This window comes from Rhinoraja longicauda, chromosome 2, assembly GCF_053455715.1.
Source record: "Rhinoraja longicauda isolate Sanriku21f chromosome 2, sRhiLon1.1, whole genome shotgun sequence".
Classification (NCBI taxonomy): domain Eukaryota; kingdom Metazoa; phylum Chordata; class Chondrichthyes; order Rajiformes; family Arhynchobatidae; genus Rhinoraja; species Rhinoraja longicauda.
In genome coordinates, this window is record NC_135954.1 from 17,094,024 (window position 1) to 17,115,394 (window position 21,371).

The 21,371-nt window shown below is 43.3% G+C and overlaps 1 protein-coding gene across 1 annotated transcript in view; it reads right to left on the reverse strand.

Moving 5' to 3' along the window:
* The window catches only part of LOC144601442 (collagen alpha-6(VI) chain-like), a 109,309-nt gene that overhangs the window by 35,294 nt on the left and 52,644 nt on the right, over window positions 1–21,371 (reverse strand). Inside the window, exons 14-22 of the mRNA XM_078413570.1 lie at window positions 19,664–19,756; window positions 17,151–17,204; window positions 14,146–14,217; window positions 14,039–14,065; window positions 13,870–13,914; window positions 12,937–12,990; window positions 11,208–11,270; window positions 3,925–3,990; window positions 1,918–1,971 (exon numbers count right to left, since the gene is read on the reverse strand). Coding sequence (XP_078269696.1) covers window positions 1,918–1,971; window positions 3,925–3,990; window positions 11,208–11,270; window positions 12,937–12,990; window positions 13,870–13,914; window positions 14,039–14,065; window positions 14,146–14,217; window positions 17,151–17,204; window positions 19,664–19,756 — 528 coding nt within the window. The remainder of the gene's footprint in view (window positions 1–1,917; window positions 1,972–3,924; window positions 3,991–11,207; window positions 11,271–12,936; window positions 12,991–13,869; window positions 13,915–14,038; window positions 14,066–14,145; window positions 14,218–17,150; window positions 17,205–19,663; window positions 19,757–21,371) is intronic.

Below are 21,371 nucleotides of genomic sequence, written 5' to 3' on the forward strand. Positions count from 1 at the left end.
AAACTGCCTTGCAATTGTATAGATTAAAAAGGGGTGAATCTTTTGGTGCAGCACAAGTAAAAGCACTGGAGTCATACCTATGCATGTTTATACGTTTTTAAACTGATCCAAAAGCATGCAAACATGCGCTGACATTCAAAAATAGAAATGCAGTGTTGTATATGAATGGTGATTGGGCCTTGATGCTTCCTTGATGGTTTGACCTGTGGAGCAAAATTGTGGTATTTTGCTGTCAATTAATATAATATATTCTTTGGATGAAATGTACCTGAAGCCAATAACTGCTGCAGTGAGCATGAGAGTTTACAAAATTGTCAGATCCATCAATCCTTACGAAGTCACAGTTTATAGGGTCACGGAGTCACAGTCTTACAGCATGGAAATTGGTCCTTCAGCCTAACGTGCCCACACCGTCCAACATGTCCCATCTACCCTAGTCCCATCTGCCTACATTTGGCCCATGTCCTTTTAAACCTGTCCTATCCATGTACCTGTCTAAATATTTCTTAAACGTTGAGATAGCACCTAACTCAACTGCCTCCTCTGGCAGCTCATTCCACACACCTATCACCCTTTGCATGATAAAGTTACCCCTCCAGTTCCTATTAAATCTTTCCCCCTCATCTTAAACCTATGTCCTCTAGTTCTCAATTCCCCTACTCTGGACAAGAGACTCTGTGCGCTTACCCGATCTATTCCTCTCATGATTTATGTGAAGGAGCAAAAGCCAGAGGGAAATGTCTAAATTTATCTCAGCTGCAGCACCCCTGTAAATCCTCAAGCTTAAGTAAATTATGGGAATAGGAAGGTCCAGGAGTGTCCTTTCCTTTCTTGAGCACTCTGTTTCCTCTCACCACCCTATGGCCTCCCTATGATTGCTGAACTTGTGAGAATAAGATTGCTAACTGCAAATGCTTTTATGTTAAGTATATTATGCACCAATGGAGTGGCAATAATAATTTTGTGGTATGCGGTGCTTTCAACGAGAAATAAAGGCATTCATTCATTCAATAAACAATAATGTCCTTCCTCAAATTAAGAGACCAAAATTGCACACAATGCTCCAGGCACGGTCTCTGTACAACTGCAGTAGGACCTCCTTGCTCCTAAACTTAAATTAGCTTTCTTCACTGCCTGCTCTACCTGCATGCATACTTTCAGTGACTGATGTACAAGCACACCCAGGCCTCCTTGCACTTCCCTTTTTCCTAATCTAACACCATTCAGATAATAATCTGACTTCGTGTTCTTGCCACCAAAGTGGATGACCTCACATTTATCCACATTATACTGCATCTGCCATACATCTGCCCACTTACCCAACCTATCCAAGTCACCCTGCAGCCTCACAGCATCCTCATCGCAGCTCACATTGCCACCCAGCTTTGTGTCATCCGCAAACTTGGAGATGTCACATTTAATTCCGTCGTCTAAATCGTTAATATATATTGTAAATAACTGAGGTCCCAGCACCGAGCCTTGCGGCACCCCACTAGTCACTACCACTAGTATACAGATGTACTGGATACAACATTTGGAGAAAAAGGATGGATGATATTTCAGGTTGGGACCCTTCTTCAGACTTTGGTATCTTTGGAATCTCCACACTTTGGTGTCTATATTTGGGTGTACACCAGCATCTGCAGCTCCTTGTTTCTACTGAGTATTGGTTCTCCCAGATTGTAAACTCTCAACTTTGGCACAGTCTGTACGTGTGAATGAGCATTTGGGAGACCGACAAGATGGATTTGCCAATAGATCAGTACAAATAATATAATAATAATAATAATAATAATAATACATTTAATTTATATAGCGCTTTTCAAGAAACTCAAAGAGGCTTTACAAAGCAAACAAGACATAAAAGCATGGTCATGCATGGTCTGTGTTGCTGACTGGAAGCGGGGAGTATCTTACGTGATTTCCTGCCTTGCCATCTTGACCCGGATAACCTTCTAATCCGACTTCACCCTACAGAAGAAAATGAGAGGAACAAACGTCAATGTCATTCCAGCTGTAATTCTTTCTCAACAGTTCCACACATGGAACGAGACTATAATAAGAAAGCTCATAATTTCAGTGGAGTGCATTTTTTTAAATTCTAAAGATTTGTAAAATGACATTTTCTCTGTTGATGAGTTCGTGACCTTCCTTCAATTATATTATCAAGAATTTTCTTCTTACCAACTTCTTCTAGTTTGCAGTTTACCCTGGGAAAGATAAACAAACACATTAGCTGCTTTTATTAGCAGTTTGAAGCTAAATGGTAATATTTAGATTGGTCTTGCATTCCTGTGAGTATTCAAGATGAAGGATAAACAAAAATAAATTATTTCCTTTGTTCAATGAGATTAGAACAAGAGGCTTGAAATTGGAGTGAAGTTGGTCACGATGATGTAAAGAAGCACTGCATCTCACCAAAGGCAGAGAAAATCCACAACTTCAACGGAAAAAAAGCCGTTTTAAATAGGCTCTGAACTACATAGACATGGGGGCATTAAAACAAAAACATAGAAAATAGGTGCAGGAGGAGGCCATTCGGCCCTTCAAACCAGCACCGCCACTCATTGTGATCATGGCTGATCGTCCACAATTAATAACCCATGCCTGCCTTCTCCCCTTATCCCTTGATTCCACTAGCCCCTAGAGCTCTATCTAACTCTCTCCAAAATCCATCCAGTGATTGGGCCTCCACTGCCCTCTGTGGCAGAGAATTCTACAAATTCACAACTCTCTGGATGAAAATGTTCCTTCTCACCTCAGTTTTAAATGGCCTCCCCTTTATTCTAAGTCTGTGGCCCCTGGTTCTGGACTCGCCCAACATTAGGAACATTTTTCCTGCATCTGGCTTGTCCAGTCCTTATATAATTTTATATGTTTCTATAAGATCCCCTCTCATCCTTCTAAAATCCTGTGAATACAAGCCTAGTCTTTTCAATCTTTCCTCATATGACAGTCCTGCCATCCCAGGGATCAAACTCATGAACCTACGCTGCACTGCCTCAATTACAGGGATGTCCTTCCTCAAATTAGGAGACCAAAACTGTACCAATACTCCAGATGTGGTCTTACCAGGGCCCTATACAACTGCAGAAGATCCTCTTTACTCCTATACTGAAATCCTCTCGTTATGAAGGCCAACATGCCATTAACATTCTTCACTGCCTGCTGTACCTGCACGTTAATGTCGTTTTAGACATTAGACAATAGGCAATAGACAATAGGTGTAGGAGTAGGCCATTTGGCCCTTCGAGCCAGCACCGCCATTCAACGTGATCATGACACTATTTTGCACTATTATTGTTTGTTTGTTATTTTTATATATACACACACTACACAGATACACATATATATAAGAAGAAGGGTCTCGACCAGAAATGTCACCCATTCCTTCTCTCCAGAGATGCTGCCTGTCCCGCTGAGTTACTCCAGTATTTTGTGTCTACCTACATATATATAGATACTGAACTTTTTTCCTCGTTTATTATATTGTTTACAGAGTACTATGCTTACATATTCTGTTGTGCTGCTGTGAGTAAGAATTTCATTGTTCTTTCTGGGACATATGACAATAAAATACTCTTGACTCTTCAGCTAGCTCAGTTGAAAAGTTTGAAACTGAGATCATCATACTTCTGTTGGGTGAGGGTGTTAAGGAAAACAGGGATATTGCAGGGAAATGGAGTTTGGACATTGATCAGCCATTAATCAAATGATTGGCAGTGCAGGCTTGAGTCTGCTACTATCACCATGTTCCAAAAAGCTTCAGCCTCAAAATATGAATGGATTAATAAGAGCTCCAAATTTCCATGAAACATACACGCCTAGAGATTCAACTGTGCTAAACACACTGCCTATTAATGGTGGGGCATTGTACACTTGCTCTGAAATCCATTCTGATTAAGTAAAGAATAAAGACTTCACCTGTATTCCCTGTTGTCCTTTATCACCCTTCCTTCCTCGAAAGGAATTGTCTGCACCATGTACACCCTGAAATAAAAAGTATATGCAAGTTACACAAAATGTCTCTGAGAAAGTCTCTGATCCAATTTGTTTCTCTTTTCTCAGATGCTGCGTGGTATGCTGACTGCTTCCATTATTTTCTGTTTTATTCTTCAGTTATGAATGTATTTCCCGGTTTTCATTTTTTTGTGCTTGTTCATGACAATCTCTAAATGCCAAAAGAAAATGACTTTTACCAAGACGCATTTATGATTTCTAAAGGAACCTTGAATTCATCACTGCCAATCAGGCCAAAATGAATGCAAATGAGAATTGATTTCAACTCGAGCTGGAGTCTAAAAATGGCATCAGTCATTCATTATCCATCTGATGCTGCTCCCACATCATCTTGGTTGAATCTGGAGATGGTATGGAGAGTTCCTGCTTCTCTGAGATAGAAAGCTACATCCACACTTTCCCACCACCCCACTCCTCTCCACCTTATCTAAAACAAGTCATTTCACCAGCAGTACTTAAAGAGATTGTGCAAAACTGCACAAAAAACAGGTACCATCTGCTTCACAACTTTCCCTTTATGGATCTCACATTGTGCATCCTAGTGGTGCCGTTGACTTGAGCTGAAATTTGTTCATTTAATGTCTGGCAATAACCCTCAGTTCTGGGATTATGCTCAGGTTTTTACAGTTGATTTGAACACCATCATCCTCATCGTTCATTGCTCCCCTCTTCCAATGGAAAGTTAAAGTGTAGACACAAAATGCTGGAGTAACTCAGCGGGACTGGCAGCATCTTTGGAGAGAAGGAATGGGTGACGTTTTGGGTCGAGACCCTCCCAGAATATAACTCATTCCTTCTCTCCAGAGATACTGCCTGTCCTGCTGAGTTACTCCAGCATTTTGTGTCTACCTTCGATTTAAACCAGCATCTGCAGTTCTTTCCTGCACAAGTATAATTGAGTTTTGTTTTCTGGACACAATCAAGGGGCGATGCACCATGGCTGCCTCGCCGACAGTCTGTCTGTCCTTTTCAAACTCTCTTTGTTATTTTTGATAAGTTTTAAAAGTTTGTGTAAATGTTCTCTGGTTTGTTTTATGTGGGGGGTGGGAGAGGGGGTCGGGGGAAACTTTTTTTCAATCTCTTACCTTGCCGGAGATGCGATTGTTTTCTGGATGGTATCTCCGGTCGCTCTGCGGCCTAACAGCACGGAGCTGGAGGTCTTGCCTGGGACTGACCTTGAGTCCCCGCAGGGGCGTGGACTTATCATCTGAGCCTGCGATCCCTTGCCTGGGATCAACGCTGCAATGCAGCCTGCGGACTTTAACATCTGGAGCTCGCAGTCTTGGGTTGAGACCGGTCGGGAGCTCCAAACGCTGCACGAGGTTCGACTGGTCCCGACCCGGGGTAGATCGCCGGCGCGGGGCAGCTGAGATCCCCCCCCCCAACCCCACCCCCGATGAAGGAGCTTGATCGCCCCGACGAGGAGGGCTCGCCGCCGGCTACGGGAGTCAAGATCATCCCGTCAATGGAAGGTTAGAGCCTCCGGCTGCTGGGGGACAAAGAAGGGAGAGATTCGCCTTCCATCGCAGTGAGGAATGTGGAGGAGTCACTGTGGTGGATGTTCATGTTAAGATGTGTTTTGTGTGTCCTGTGGCTTTTTATTGTTATGACTGTATGGCAAATGAAGTTCCTCGTATGTTGCAAAACATACTTGGCTAATAAAGTTTTATTGTGATTGTGATTGTGTGTGCGTGATTATGATGACGTCAGTTTACATACAGGCGTCCTCCCAGTGTAATTGGAAGCTTCAAATGTCAATAAATGAGTGAAAACTGGACTGAAGAAAATATTGATCCCAAACCAGGAAAACTTTTGGGGAATCCCGCACCAGCACTCCCAAGTCCCTTTACACCTCCAATTTCTGAATTCTCTCCTCATTTAGAAAATAGTCCACACCTTTCTACTTTCTACTACCCTTTGCCTCACAAATGTTTCCTCGCATCATCTGCAACAGTTCTGTGATTCCACGATCAGTGCTGAACAACCTACCATGCATTTTATGCCTCTTTCACTCCTAAATCAGAGGTTATCTCCCACTGAGTTCTTTTGATTCCAAAACGGCACCCGACCCAGGCGACCATATGCGTGCTAACCACAGAAGCAGATCCACAAACACATATTACAATTGCTCCACACTCTTAAATCTCTATTCCAACAGCAACATTTCTTCACTAAACATTATCCCCTTGTATTGTAAATGTCAAGTCAAGTCAAGTCAAGTCAAGTCAATTTTATTTGCATAGCACATTTAAAAACAACCCACGTTGACCAAAGTGCTGTACATTTGATTAGGTTCCAATAGAAAAAAAATGAAAACATACAGTAGCACGCAAACAGTTCACAGCGCCTCCTCAATGAGCCTCAAACGCTAGGGAGTAGAAATATGTTTTGAGCCTGGACTTAAAGGAGTCGATGGAGGGGGCAGTTCTGATGGGGAGAGGGATGCTGTTCCACAGTCTAGGAGCTGCAACCGCAAAAGCGCGGTCACCCCTGAGTTTAAGCCTAGACCGCGGGATAGTGAATAGCCCCAAGTCGGCCGATCTGAGGGACCTGGAGTTAGAGAGGGGGGTTAGAAGATTTTTGATGTGGGGGGGGAGTGTCCATTTAGGGCTTTATACGTGAATAGGAGGAGCTTGAAGTTGATTCTGTACCGTACAGGGAGCCAGTGGAGAGAGGCCTGAATCGGGGTGATGTGGTCCCTTTTACGGGTACCCGTCAGGAGTCTCGCTGCGGCGTTTTGGACCAGTTGCACGCGGGACAGGGAAGATTGGCTGATCCCAGTGTATAGGGAGTTGCAGTAGTCTAGGCGGGAGGAAATGAAAGCGTGAATGATTTTTTCTGTGTCGTCGAATTGGAGGAAAGGTTTGATTTTAGCTATGGTTCGAAGTTGGAAGAAGCTGGCTTTTACCACAGCGTTGACTTGCTTATCAAATTTTAATGCAGAGTCAAATATCATGCCGAGGTTTTTGACATGCGGTTTGACTAGGCAGGATAGGCTTCCAAGACTGCCTGTTATCAATTTGATGGAGTCGGGGGGGCCGAATAGGATGACCTCAGACTTGCTCTCATTTAATTGGAGGAAGTTCTGTGCCATCCAACATTTTATGTCCTCAAGGCAGTGTGAGAGGCTGTTTAAATTTGACTGGTTGTTGAGTTTCAGGGGGAGGTAAAGCTGAGTGTCATCGGCATAGAAGTGGAAAGAAATGCCGTACCTTTGAATGATTTGGCCAAGGGGGAGCATGTATAGAGAGAAGAGAATGGGGCCTAGGATGGAGCCTTGTGGAACTCCGCAGGAGAGGCTAGCTGGAGCAGAGGAATAACTGCCTATGTTGATGGCGAAACTCCTATCTTTGAGGTACGAAGCGAACCAGCTCAGGGCAGTGCCATCAATGCCAACCGCGTACCGGAGACGGTCAATAAGGATGGTGTGGTCCACTGTATCGAACGCTGCGCTGAGGTCGAGAAGGAGCAGGATTGCACAGTCGCCGGTGTCGATGGCGAGAAGCAGGTCGTTGTGTACCTTCAACAAGGCAGACTCTGTGCTGTGGTGGGCTCTGAAACCTGACTGGAAACTTTCCAGGATGGTGTTTTGGTGCAGGTAGGGCACTAATTGGTTTAGGATTGCCTTTTCAAGGACTTTTAACAGGAATGGCAGTTTGGAAATGGGTCTGTAGTTGCTAGGCAAGGTGGGGTCTAGGTTAGGTTTTTTCAGTAGGGGCTGGACCACCGCGTGCTTGAAACTGGTTGGAACAGTGCCAGTGGCCAGAGAACTGTTGATAATAGAGAGGATGCTGGGACCGGCTATTGCAATGACATCCTTCAGAAGGACAGTGGGGGCTGGATCAAGGGGGCAGGTTGCAGGTTTCATAGCGGAGACAAGCTTTGCAATGGAGGATAGTGACGGGTTGGAAGCAGTCCAATTTAGATGAACAGACTAGTGAGACAGCTAGGTCACGGGTGGGAGGGGAAATGTTCATTCTAATATTCTCAACTTTGTTGGTGAAAAATTTAGCGAATTCTTCGCACTTAGCAGGGGACCCAACTAAGCTGGTACTGGGGGCGGGACATATGACAGAGGTAATTGCTCTAAATAGGACCTTGAAGTTATGAGAGTTTTTGGAAATAAGGTCGGAGAACTATTGTGCTCTAGCAGACTTTACTGCTTCCTGGTATTTGAGAAGATTGTTTCTCAGTATGTATTGTAATACACTGTGAATACACTGTAAATACACTGTATGGCTCGATTGTAATCATGTATTGTCTTTCTGCTGACTGGATAGCACTCAACAAAAGCTTTTCACTGTACCTCAGTACACGTGACAATAAACTCAACTGAACTTAATCACTCTAAACACCTCAACTTGATTGCCACTTAAAATACTCTGTTCACCCCTTTCTGAAACCTCCCTTATATTTCAGATTCTCTCTTCACTTTCCACACTCCTTTCCAACATATCCCTTGGCAATGCAGGACCTGCCTAATTGCCTGTATCTATACATTTTAGAGACCATGCACAAAGTTGTCATAATCTCAATAGTTTTCCAAACAACAATATTTCCATCTTACCTTAAACATTTAAAAATCATTTTGAAAAAAGTCTTTCACCTTTTCTCATGAGTCTTTTAATTTACATCTGAATCCATGTGTTTGTTACTTGTGTACATCAGAACACAGCATCTATAGTCTGAGTCTTTTTGATTTTTTTAACTGATAGCACAAAAGTAAATTCAAAGATTCAGGAAATACATAAAACAACAAAGGTCCGTGCTTTTTATAATGAAATCAATGGAAAACTTAATCAGCCAGAGTGCAAAACAGATAGAGTTATCAAATATCTCTTGTTCTTGCCATAGTTGTGTTAAACCAAAGGAATTCCCTCATTCGCCCCGGCATGGTGCCGCAGCGCTCATACTAGCAAACTAGACGCCACCCTCAACGACACCATGCGGATCATCACTGGCTGCCTACGCCCTACTCCGCCGGATCTCCTGCCGGTGCTCGCAGGTATCGCACCCGCCAAGCTTCGCAGAGAGTTCTTCACTCATAGGTTGGTGTGCAAGGCCCCATCGGACGCCAAACATCCTTTGCACAACCTTGCCCAGGATTCACAGCAACTGGGACCTCAACGCCTGTCATCTCGTTGCCCTTTCTCCCGTCATGCAGTGACCCTCTGTGGCTCCGGTTTCAACATACTAGGAGCATGGAGAACCAGCTGGGAACAGACATCGTGACCTCCTCAATTCACTGTCACACCGAACACCACAGCCCCACCCGGCTCGGACATGCCCCGCAAAGAGTGGGTCGCCCTGAACCGGCTCCGCACAGGGGTCGGCCGGTTCAATGCCAACATGCATCATTGGGGGTTGCGTTGCGTTCATGAGCAGCCTGCGTGTGTGGAGCAGACCAGCAAACAGCGCAGCACGTAATTTTCGACTGCACTGTCCTCCGCCCCCATGGTGGAGGGGTAGACCTCACGGCCCTCGACAACAGCACATTGCACTGGCTACAGCGCCTGGAGGGCGTTACATAATTTCTGCTGCCTCAAATGCAAGAAGAAGAATTCCCTCATATAATGCCTCCCCCTCAAGTTTGATAGCACAGCCATTTTAAAAGTGCTTAAAAATATTTAATGTATGATTTAACATATTTAGTTTTGCTCATGTTTAAGTTATTGCACGTTTCAAAGAATCCAAATGTTTCACCAGCAAACTTAATGTGTGGCTGTAACAGCTGGCCCTTTGGTAGAGTTGTGTGATTTGTGAGACATGATATTCCACATACAAAACCATGCTGACTATCCCTAATCAGCCCATCTAAATGCATGTCTATTCTGTATTATCCCTCAGAATACTCTTTATTATTCCTACCACAGATATTAAACTCATTAGCCTGTAGTCCTCATGTTTTTCCCTACAACCCTTATTAAATAGAGGCACAACATTTGCCACCCTCCAGTCTTCCGCCAACTCACCCGTATTTAATAAATCAGATTTATAAATCACAGCCGTGGCACCTGCAATATCTAGCTTCCCACTCTAGCTTCCCACTGTGTCCTCGGATGTATCTGATCAGGCTCGGGAGATATGGTCTACCTTCATATGCGCCAGCACCACCTCGACCATAATACTGATTACCCTCAAGACACTCCCATTGCCTGCCCCACGTTCCTCTGTCCTCATGTATTTCTCCATGGTAAAAACGGAGAAGAAATACTCATTAAGGATCTTGCTCACCTCCTGTGGCTCCACAGAGTTGACCTCTTTGATTCCTGAGGGGCCTCTCTGGTTGCCCTTTTTACTTCAGTGTATTTATAAAATCTCTTAGGATTATCCGTAATATTATCTGCCAGAGCTATCTCCTGTCCCCTTTTTTGTCCTCCTGATTTCCTTTTTTAGGTTGCACCTCAGTTCCCGAAACTGCTCCAGGGATTCGCTTGATCTCAGCTGCTATACCTGCCCTAAGCCTTCTACTCATTCTTGACGAGGGCCTCAATTTCGCTCGTCATTCAAGCTTCCTCATGCCCATCTGCTTTGCCCTTCGCTCTATCAGGAATATGCAGGTCCTGGGCTCTTGTCAGCTGTACACCCAGGGGAAATCCTTGCACCACAGGAAGAATGTGCAAAATCCCTAAAGTTAGCATTCAAGCTCAGGATTGAACTCTGGTTACTCGAGTTATTACACTAACAGTTGCTTTGATTTACAGTTTCCTTGTGTCTGGCTGGGAAGGTAGAGCTTATGGTCGCAGTGTATCTCACTGTTGATCAGGCAACAGTGAGATTCTGATGGAATAAGATATCACACTGGGAAATGTACATTTCTGCTTGCAATTTTTTTTAAATGATTAAGAGAAAGATCAAATTAATCCATCACAGAAACACATTTAAGTGGGTCATGGGAAATAGCAACACCAATGCATGTGAGGTTTGGGCCCAACGGGTCCACTTGTCTAGTACAGCAACTAAACGTGACCATGATGCTTGGTTCATGATCTGATGTGAAGAAGCAGTCATTGGGCGTCAAACTGAATATTCAATTTGCACCTCAATACAAAATTCACTAGGTATAACCAAGTCCTGATTAAAACAGGGATCCAAAATGATATCTTGACATGATCATATAGATAAAACTACAGTTTAAAATAATGTTCAAAGTCTGTGTAATGTCAAATATTGCTTTATCTACTTACAGTGTCCCCTGGTAGACCAGGATCTCCTCGGTCACCCTTGAATCCTTGAGCACCTTTACTTCCCTGAAAAGTTAATGTGACAGGTTAAATTGCCAAATATCAGATGATATTTTCTGAACGTTACTGGCAGCAGATCTTTCCATGGGTTTCTGAATGCACTGTTTATATTGTTTTTAATTATTGAACAGAAATATAAAACTGGACTGATCAATACAGCAGAGACAGAGATTATAATGTTGCAAATAGAATTGTAGGAGACAGAACAGCTGAGAAGGTTATTACAACCAGGGGAATCATCAGCTTTTTAAATGCACTCAGAGTTATAAAAAGCAAGGAAGTTGTGGTCAGGCTTTTTAAGTCACTGTTCATGCCTCCACTGGCCACCGCATTTGTAAAATAAGTGAGAAAGAAGGATGCAGAAATGATTCACCAGAATGGGAGCAGGGATATGGAGTGTAATGATGTGTGAGGAGATTAGAGAAGCTTCTTCAGTCTGAAGAAGGGTCTCGACCCGAAACGTCACCCATTCCTTCTCTCCTGAGATGCTGCCTGACCTGCTGAGTTACTCCAGCATTTTGTGAAATAAGAGAAACTGGTAATGTTCTCCTTACAGTAAGGTGGATTAAGGACAGATTTAATAGAAGTTTGCAATTTTAAAGGTTTTGCTAGATTAGATGAGTTGACACATTTGGAAATTCATCATTGTTTTGATGGTGCTAAATGGGCGGCACGGTAGCGCAGCGGTAGAGTTGCTGCTTTACAGCGAATGCAGCGCCGGAGACTCAGGTTCGATCCTGACTACGGGTGCTGCACTGTAAGGAGTTTGTACGTTCTCCCCGTGACCTGCGTGGGTTTTCTCCGAGATCTTCGGTTTCCTCCCACACTCCAAAGACGTACAGGTATGTAGGTTAATTGGCTGGGTAAATGTAAAAATTGTCCCTAGTGGGTGTAGGATAGTGTTAATGTACGGGGATTGCTGGGCGGCACGGACTTGGAGGGCCGAAAAGGCCTGTTTCCGGCTGTATATATATGATATGATATGATGACTATATAAGAACATCAGTATGTGGTACCCTGCCCTCTAAAATTCATTCTATTGAATTCAAAGAATGAATTTCAGCAGAAGGGTATAACACGCTGGCAACGGTGAACTTTTAGGCAATTATTTAATCTAGCAAAAGGGGGCATTGTCCAAAGAACACTGATTTTGAGATAACTGAAGAGACAAATAAAAGAGGGCCAGATGGAAAGTACATTGCTTTATGCTTCTAACTGTTATGATTTGGAATGCACTGCCTGGAAGGAATAAGGAAACAGATCCGAGACGGGTTTTCATAAAGAAACTGGATATTTTAAAAAAAGACTGTGCTGAGCATGCAGAGAAACACTAAGTGGTTCTCCCAAAGAGTCACCGCAGACATAATGAACTGCATTTCCTCATTCCCAGCTGTTTGATACTTTGATTCAGGATGGGACCATTCATCTTATTATTCTGCACTGTTATCATCCTCTCAACTTCAAGAAATTCCAAAATAGGCATAACTTTGAACTAAGAATAAAGGAATAGAAAACTGTAAATCAAAGGGATTTTGATTGCTTTATATGTTTATAATGATAGAGGATGAAATAATAATTACATTATTTCTTTACTATTGTTTAATTATGGACTGTGTGCTTTGTGTGTACATTTCAAATTCAATAAATATGAGATTAAAAAAAAAGATTTTACAGTGTTTCCTTCGGCCCCTTTTTCTCCACCGAGTCCAGGAGTTCCAGGATTTCCCTGCAATATAATATTTTGGATTCAGTCGTCAAATACATTTAAAACACAAGAAGAGGTAAAAAAAAAAAACAGGAAATGAAATATGTATACGCATACGTGTGTGTGTGTGTGTGTGTGTGTGTGTGTGTGTGTGTGTGTGTGTGTGTGTGTGTGTGTGTGTGTGTGTGTGTGTGTCTGTGTGTGTGTGTGTGTGTGTGTGTGTGTGTGTGTGTGTGTGTCTGTGTGTGTGTGTGTGTGTGTGTGTGTGTGTGTGTGTGTGTGTGTGTATGTGTGTGTGTGTGTGTGTCTGTGTGTCTGTGTGTGTGTGTGTGTGTGTGTGTGTGTGTGTGTGTGTGTGTGTGTGTGTGTGTGTGTGTGTGTGTGTGTGTGTGTGTGTGTGTGTGTGTGTGTGTGTGTGTGTGTGTGTGTGTGTGTGTGTGTGTGAAATCCATGGATTAAGACAACATTGAGGTACCCGCTAAAATCCCTCTGTAGGAGCATTACCTTCCATCATTTCCTATTGAAGTTTTGTCTTGGAACACTCATTTGAAGTGAGAACCCAGAGGATAATTAAAATCAAGAGTTTTGTGCCTAGATCCCTTCAGTGTGGGACAGGCAGAAAAATTGCCGAAAATGGTCTTTGCACCGAGTCAAATGAAAATAATAAAACACATGCATGAAGCCTAAAATGCAAAATATGCTATTTGATATCATTATGTTAAAATGTTCCGATATCTGGAAGGTCTAAAATTATGTAGACAGGACAGACAGTCCAGTTTCAATTTAGTCTTTATATTCTCAGGTCAACACCAACTCTACAAGCACATGCGATACATCTAACTCAGCAGTGAAGAAATGTTAGGAGCACAAGTTACAAACTGAGCTTGATTCCTGATGTACCTCTTCTCCACTTATTCCATCCACACCATTGAGACCACTGGCAGCCTGTCAAGAGAACATTAGACCATTGGTGAACCATTGACCAAAAGATCAGCAGAAACAAGGTATTCTCCATAGTAAAAGCAAAAAAATTGGATGGAGAATTAGTTAAGCTTGAAAACATATTCACCTTCTGTCCTCGATACCCTCTTGATCCCTGAAAAACAATGATTATTGAGTTAATACTGGAAATTTAAACTGAGCTGGAATGTAGGTCCACGGAGTTGAAACACAGACCTGGAAGCCTCTGGGACCTTGGCATCCATCTGCTCCTTGAGTTCCATTAACACCTATACGTCCCCTGTTGCCCTAAGAAAGACAGAACACAATTTCTTGGTGACAGTGAAGTACATAATTGTGTGACATAAACATCATAGTTCTCTCTGACACATTCAGTTTTCAAACCTTGAAGTTTCTTTCTTGTATTTTACCTCAACCATTTACATTTGCCACTCCTACGTGAAAACACAAAGAAAATTTGGGATTAAGAGTGATTCGGTTGTATGGATTCAGAACTGGCTTACTTTTAGATGACAGAGAGTTATGGTGGACGGACAATATTCAGGCTGGAGGTCTGTGACCAGTTATGCAGAAATCTGTGCTGGGACATATAGATGATTTAGATGTAAAGTAGATGGGTTGGTTAGTAAGTTTGCAGATGACACCAAGATTGCTGGGGACAGGGACTGTGAGAAAAGGTTTCAAAGTATACAATGAAATACAGATCAGCTACTGAAATGGGCAGAGAAATGGCAGATGAAGTTTGATCCGAGTAAGTTTGAGGTGTTGCACTTTGGGAGGACGAATGTAAGGGGAAAATATATAATTAATTGCATCATCCTTAACGGCATTGATGTTGAGAGGGATCTTGGAGCCCAAGTCCATAACTCCCTGAAAGTGGCAGCACAAGTGGAAAAATGGTAAAGAAAATAGATGATATGCTTACCATCTTCATAAGTCAGGGCATTGAGTATAAGAGATGGAAGTCATGATGCTGCTTCATAGGACTTTGGTTAGAGTGCATTTGGAGTATTGTGTGCAGTTCGGGTCACCCCAGTACAGGAAGGATGCAGAGGCTTTGGAAAGGGTGCAGAGGAGGTGTACCAGAATGATGCCTGGATCATTAGCTACATAGAGAGGTTGGATAGACTTGGATTGTTTTCTCTGGGATGTTGGAGGTTGTCTGGTGATCTGATAGATGTATATAAAATTTCTGAGAGGCATAGATAAAATAGACAGTCAGAACCTTTTTCTCAGGATGGATAATTCAAATACTAAAGGGCATAGATTTAAGGTGAGAGGGGCAAAGATTAAAGGAAATGTTCAAGGTGAGTTATTTTACACAGAGGGTGACGAGTCCTGGAATGCACTGCTAGTGCTGGTGTTGGAGGCAGATAAAACAAGAGACTTTTGGAAAGGCATATGCATATGCAGGGAATGGAGGGATAGGAATGATATGCAGGCAGACTGGTCTTGGCATCATACTCGGCTGGCCTTTTTCAAATCTATCCAATGGCATTGTGGGAAGCTAGAGAAGAAATTGCCACAGCCATGGCTAAGATATATCAGTCATCATTAGCCATACCCGAGGTATTGAAAGACTGGAGGGTGGCTAATGATGCACCTCTATTTAAGAAAGGCTGCAAAGAGAAACTGGGGGACTGTAGACCAGTAAACCTAACATCTGTGGTAGGAATATTACTGGAGAGGAATAAGAAGATCACGTCTCACACATTTGATTGAGTTTTTTGAAGAAGGAACCATGAAGATTCAGTTTACTGTAGTTTAGTTTATTATTGTCATGCGTAACGAGGTACAGTGGAAAGCTTCTTTGTTGCGTGCTATGCAGTCAGTAGGTTAGATTGCATGGCTAGTGGTATGCCTCTGTGATCGGTGCTGGGTCCATTGGCTGATCTATATTTCCCAATCAAATTCATTCTCCTGCCTTCTCCCCATAACCCCTGACACCCTTATTAATCAAGAACCTGTCAATTGCCACCTTAAAAACATCCATTGGCTTGGTCTCCACAGCCGCCTGTGGCAATAATTTCCACAGATTCACCACCCACTGACTAAAAAATTCCTCCTCATCTCCTTTCAAAAGGTACGTCCTTTTATTTTGAGGTTATGGCCTCTGGTCCTAGACTCTCCCACTAGTGGAAATATCCTCTCCACATCCACTCTATCCAGGCCTTTCACTATTCTGAACGTTTCAATGAGGTCCCCCCTCATCCTTCTAAACTCCAGTGAGTACAGGCTCTGGGCCTTTAAATGCATATCATATGTAAACCCAATCATTCCTATGGACCCTCTCCAAAGCCAGCACATTCTTCCACGGAAATGGGGCCCAAAACTGCTCAAAATATTCCAAATGCATGTGTTCTAGCCCATGCTAGCATTGCATTCGCCCTCCTTACTACCGATTCGACTTGCAAATTAACTTTTTGGGAATCCCGCACCAGTACCCCCAAGTCCCTTTACACCTCCAATTTCTGAATTATCTCCTCATTTAGAAAATAGTCCGTACCTACTACCCTTTGCCTCACAAATGTTTCCTCGCATCATCTGCAACAGTTCTTTGATTCCACGATCAGTGCTGAACAACCTACCATGCATTTTATCCCTCCTTCACCCCTAAATCAGAGGTTATCTCCCACTGAGTTCTTTTGATTCCAAAATGGCACCCAACCCAGGCGACCATATGCGTGCTAACCACAGAAGCAGATCCACAAACACATATTACAATCGCTCCACACTCTTAAATCTCTATTCCAACAGCAACATTTTCTTCACTAAACATTATCCCCTTGTACTGTAAATGTATTGTAATACACTGTGAATACACTGTAAATACACTGTATGGCTCGATTGTAATCATGTATTGTCTTTCTGCTGACTGGATAGCACTCAACAAAAGCTTTTCACTGTACCTCAGTACACGTGACAATAAACTAAACTGAACTTAATCACCCTAAACATCTCAACTTGATTGCCACTTAAAATACTCTGTTCGCCCCTTTCTGAAACCTCCCTTATATTTCAGATTCTCTCTTCACTTTCCACACTCCTTTCCAACATATCCCTTGGCAATGCAGGACCTGCCTAATTGCCTGTTTCTATACATTTTAGAGACCATGCACGGTTGTCATAATCTCAATAGTTTTCCAAACAACAATATTTCCATCTTACCTTAAACATTTAAAAATCGTTTTGAAAAAAGTCTTTCACCTTAACAAACTTACCACAGCCCCTTCTTCTCCTGTATATCCTCTAGTTCCCTTTTGACCTGCGTTCCCCTGAAATAATAAAGGTGCATAAACAGTTATCAAACATGTTCAACTTGGACATTGGAGGTTTCTGCATTTGCTCCAATAATATTTCAGTAAGGCTGTGGATGGGCTGGCACGGTCCTGAGCCCAAAGATCAGGGAAATCGCAAGTTCAAATCCTGATCTGAACCACCTTTTCCTAACAAGTTATCCGATGGAACCTTCACAATTGCTCAAAGACTTCCACGTTGTCAAGTTAAATAAAAGAAGCATTACCTTTCACAGTAGAATTGTTTCAAAGACAAGCGGCCTGCATTTCGGCTCTCTTACACTGGTTTGGTTGTCCCAGAATGCGCCTCAAAAATCTGACATGAATACTCACTTGTAAGAGTCTCTAGATTGTCACGGAAAGATTTCCAAATTATTTTGGAAATAATAAAATGAGGTCCTGTCCAAATTTAGCACCCGAAGATGCTTCTCATGTTGACTCTGATCAAGTAATTTGGATCAGGGAGGAGGATCCTTCATTTAGATGGAAATTGGAACATACTATTAAATGAGATTTGGGACTTTGGCATAGATGGAATTCTATGGCCATTCCCCCACTCCAACATCCATTGTGCAAAGGATCTGATATTGTTCTATATTCAGATGGTCATTTTTAAAAAACATTATTTTCTTTTAGAGATACAGCGCGGAAACAGGCCCTTCGGCCCACCGAGTCCGCGTCGCCCAGCGATCCCTGCACATTAACACTATCCTACACACACTAGGGACAATTTTTACATATTACCCAGTCAATGAACCTACATACCTGTACGTCTTTGGAGTGTGGGAGGAAACCTAAGATCTCAGAGAAAACCCACGCAGGTCATGGGGAGAACGTACAAACTCCGTACAGACGGCGCCCGTAGTCAGGATCGAACCTGAGTCTCCGGCGCTGCATTCGCTGTAAGGCAGCAACTCTACCGCTGCGCCACCGTGCAATGACATAATACAAAACTTCAGATGCGTCCCAAAATGAATTATGTAGCATGTTGATCTTGCCCAACAATCATCCATCCATTTTAGTCCAAGAGCAGAGGAAGACCCAGGCTGCGACCTCGATCCACCCACTGCTGAAGGTCCTTGGTTGTGAGGCTGTACGTACTACAAGATCCTCAGCAAAATCATTGTACGCTCAGACCTGGCATCTTTGGAACTGGGCTTATTGTTAGGTTGAATAGCTGCAATAGTTGAACCCCAGAGTAGCCTATCAGAACATTCTCACCTGGAGATGTGAGGAACTGGAGACGCTGGCACCCTGGAGACTTCAGGAACTGCAGATGTTGGTTTACTAAAAACCCACTAAAAAAGTGCTAGAATAACTCAGCTGAATCTCTGGAGAACAAGGATAGGCAAGGTTCCGGGTCGGGACGTTTCTTCAGACTAATGATAGTTGGGGGAGGGGCTGTGAAGAGGGGGATGAAAGCAGGGAAAGAGGTGGGGTGGGACAAAGCTTGGGAAATAGACGGAAATAGGCGAGGGGGGGTTGATTGGCAGATGGGTGGACAAAGGCTAATCCATGTTGTATCCTTCATTCAAACCTTCATTGGCATTTATCCATTTTTTCCAGTGATGCTACCTGACCCGCTGAGTTACTCCAGAAGGTTTGTCTTTTTACAACATTTTATCAACGGAACTATGGTAAGTGTAAATCAGAAAATTCCCAGCAGACCCAAAGAGAAAACTGAGATTTTCATAAAAGGCAACAAAAAGTAACTGCTGAAATTCTTCCCACTTCCCACTCTTCAAGTATTCAAGACTTGAACTACAGTCTTCAAGTATTCATCAAAACATTCCTGCAAGATGAATTGTTGAGAGTTCATTTAAATGATTCCACAAAAAAAACAGTGGGAATCTATCAGAGCAATTTTACCCATATTAAATAGAAACGTCAGACCATTTTCTGCCAGTAGCAAGCATTTCTATCTGATTCTGATGGGTTACAGCAGTAAAATAACTGACGTTACTGCTCAACTTGTTTTAATACATAACTTATACAAATTCAAAAAACATACAACTGCAGAAATTCACTGCAAGTATTTATTTCCCTAATATGTGCTCCAAATATTAGAACATAAAAATGTAAACCATGCCTTTTAATGAAAGTATCTCTTCTTGCCATTTACTTTGAAAATCTATTCATTGATGATGACTGCATTTATTCCCACTAAAACAATCACATTGAACAATCACATTGTTAAGGATCTGGAGTCACATATAGACCTAAGCAGCCACCAAGTTCCCTTCTTACAAACCTATTAAAGAAATGACAAAACTCTGAACAGACATGGTTATTTTTATTCATTTTTGTACCTCCATAAAAATCTATTTTCAAATAATGATATTTCAGCTCCAGAATTCTGGTCCAACAACATAATGATTAGGGAACATAGCCAATTTAGGAGTCTTGTGTCATTCAGTAAAATCTAAAATTTGGCTTACATAAGATCCTCTTGTTCCTTGAGGTCCTGTTGGTCCAGGCTGCCCTACGCACTTGCAACACATTTTACAGCATTCCCTCTCTGCAATTGTATCCTGCAACATCATACAATGTTAAGAAAGATTAACCACTTGTTCCCGCATTGTTAAGTTAATTTTTTTGCTATTTTGCTTTAAACAGTAGTAGGTGAGGAACAATTAAACTCCATAAGCATTGCAGCGAAGAGGTTGCAGTCAAATTGCAGTAGTTTTTCTTTAGATGGGAGCCAACCGAATAAAATAAAAGACCAAGGATAATTATCACTCTTAATGTATCGATAAATGATTGGTTAAAGATGGATGGTGAGGTGAAGTGAGGTAAGAAGTGTAAGAAGGTAAGAAGTTGGCTGTTAAAAGAGAGGAACACTGCTTTTAGGTCTGGCGATAGGGCTTTATACAGCATGGCCCGAGCTAACCTGAAGAGAGGCATCAGAGAGGCCAAATTAGACTACAGGAGGAAGATAGAGGACCACCTGGACAGTAACAACAGCAGGCAGGTGTGGCAGGGGATCCAGTATCTAACCAACTATAAGACCAACCTTGGAGCTGCTGAAGGTGACGCCTCGTTGGCAGAGGAGCTGAACCTCTTCTTTGCTCGCTTTGAAGTGGAGCCACCCGAGACAGCCATATCACACCACATGGTCCACAGCAGCCTAACCCTCAAGATAGAGGAGCATGAGGTGAGGCGCACGCTGCGGGCCATCAATCCAAGGAAGGCTACTGGACCCGACGGCGTCTCTGGACGCGTGCTGAAGGACTGCGCTGACCAGCTGGCTGGAGTCTGTACGAGGATTTTCAACCAGTCTCTGGCCCAGTCCACTGTTCCATCCTGTCTGAAGTCCGCAATCATAGTCCCCTTGCCCAAAAAACCCCACATTTCCAGCCTCAACGACTACCGGCCAGTCGCACTCACACCAGTGGTGATGAAGTGTTTTGAAAAACTGGTCCGGGGTCATATCACATCACTCCTGCCCCGAAGCTTTGACCCCCACCAGTTTGCGTACAGAGCGAATAGATCCACAGAGGACGCTATAGCCACAGCCCTCCATGCTGCACTGTTCCACCTGGAGCAGCCGGGGAGCTACGTGCGGATGCTCTTTGTGGACTACAGCTCTGCCTTTAATACCATCCTTCCCCATAAACTGGTGGACAAACTGGGGGACTTGGGACTTCCACACTCCACCTGCATGTGGATAAATAGCTTCCTGTCAGCTCGCAGCCAGAGAGTCAGAGTGGGCCATCACACATCCACGGCCCTCAGCCTCAGTACCGGCTCTCCACAGGGCTGCGTGCTGAGCCCCCTGCTCTACACCATCTATACACATGACTGCACCCCCGCCCACCACAGCAACACCATTGTCAAATTTGCGGATGACACTACGGTGGTGGGACTCATCACCGGGGGGGACGAGTACGCCTACCGGGATGAGGCGGAGCAGCTGACAGTGTGGTGTGGAGAAAATAACCTGCTCCTCAACACCTTAAAGACAAAGGAAATAATAATAGACTTCAGAAAGAATAAAACGGACATGGTACCATTAACTATCAGAGGGGACTGTGTGGAGAGGGTGGCGGATTTCCGCTTCCTGGGAATCCATATTGAGGAGGACCTGACGTGGAGCGTGAACACCTCTGCGCTGCTGAAAAAGGTCCAGCAGAGACTGCACTTCCT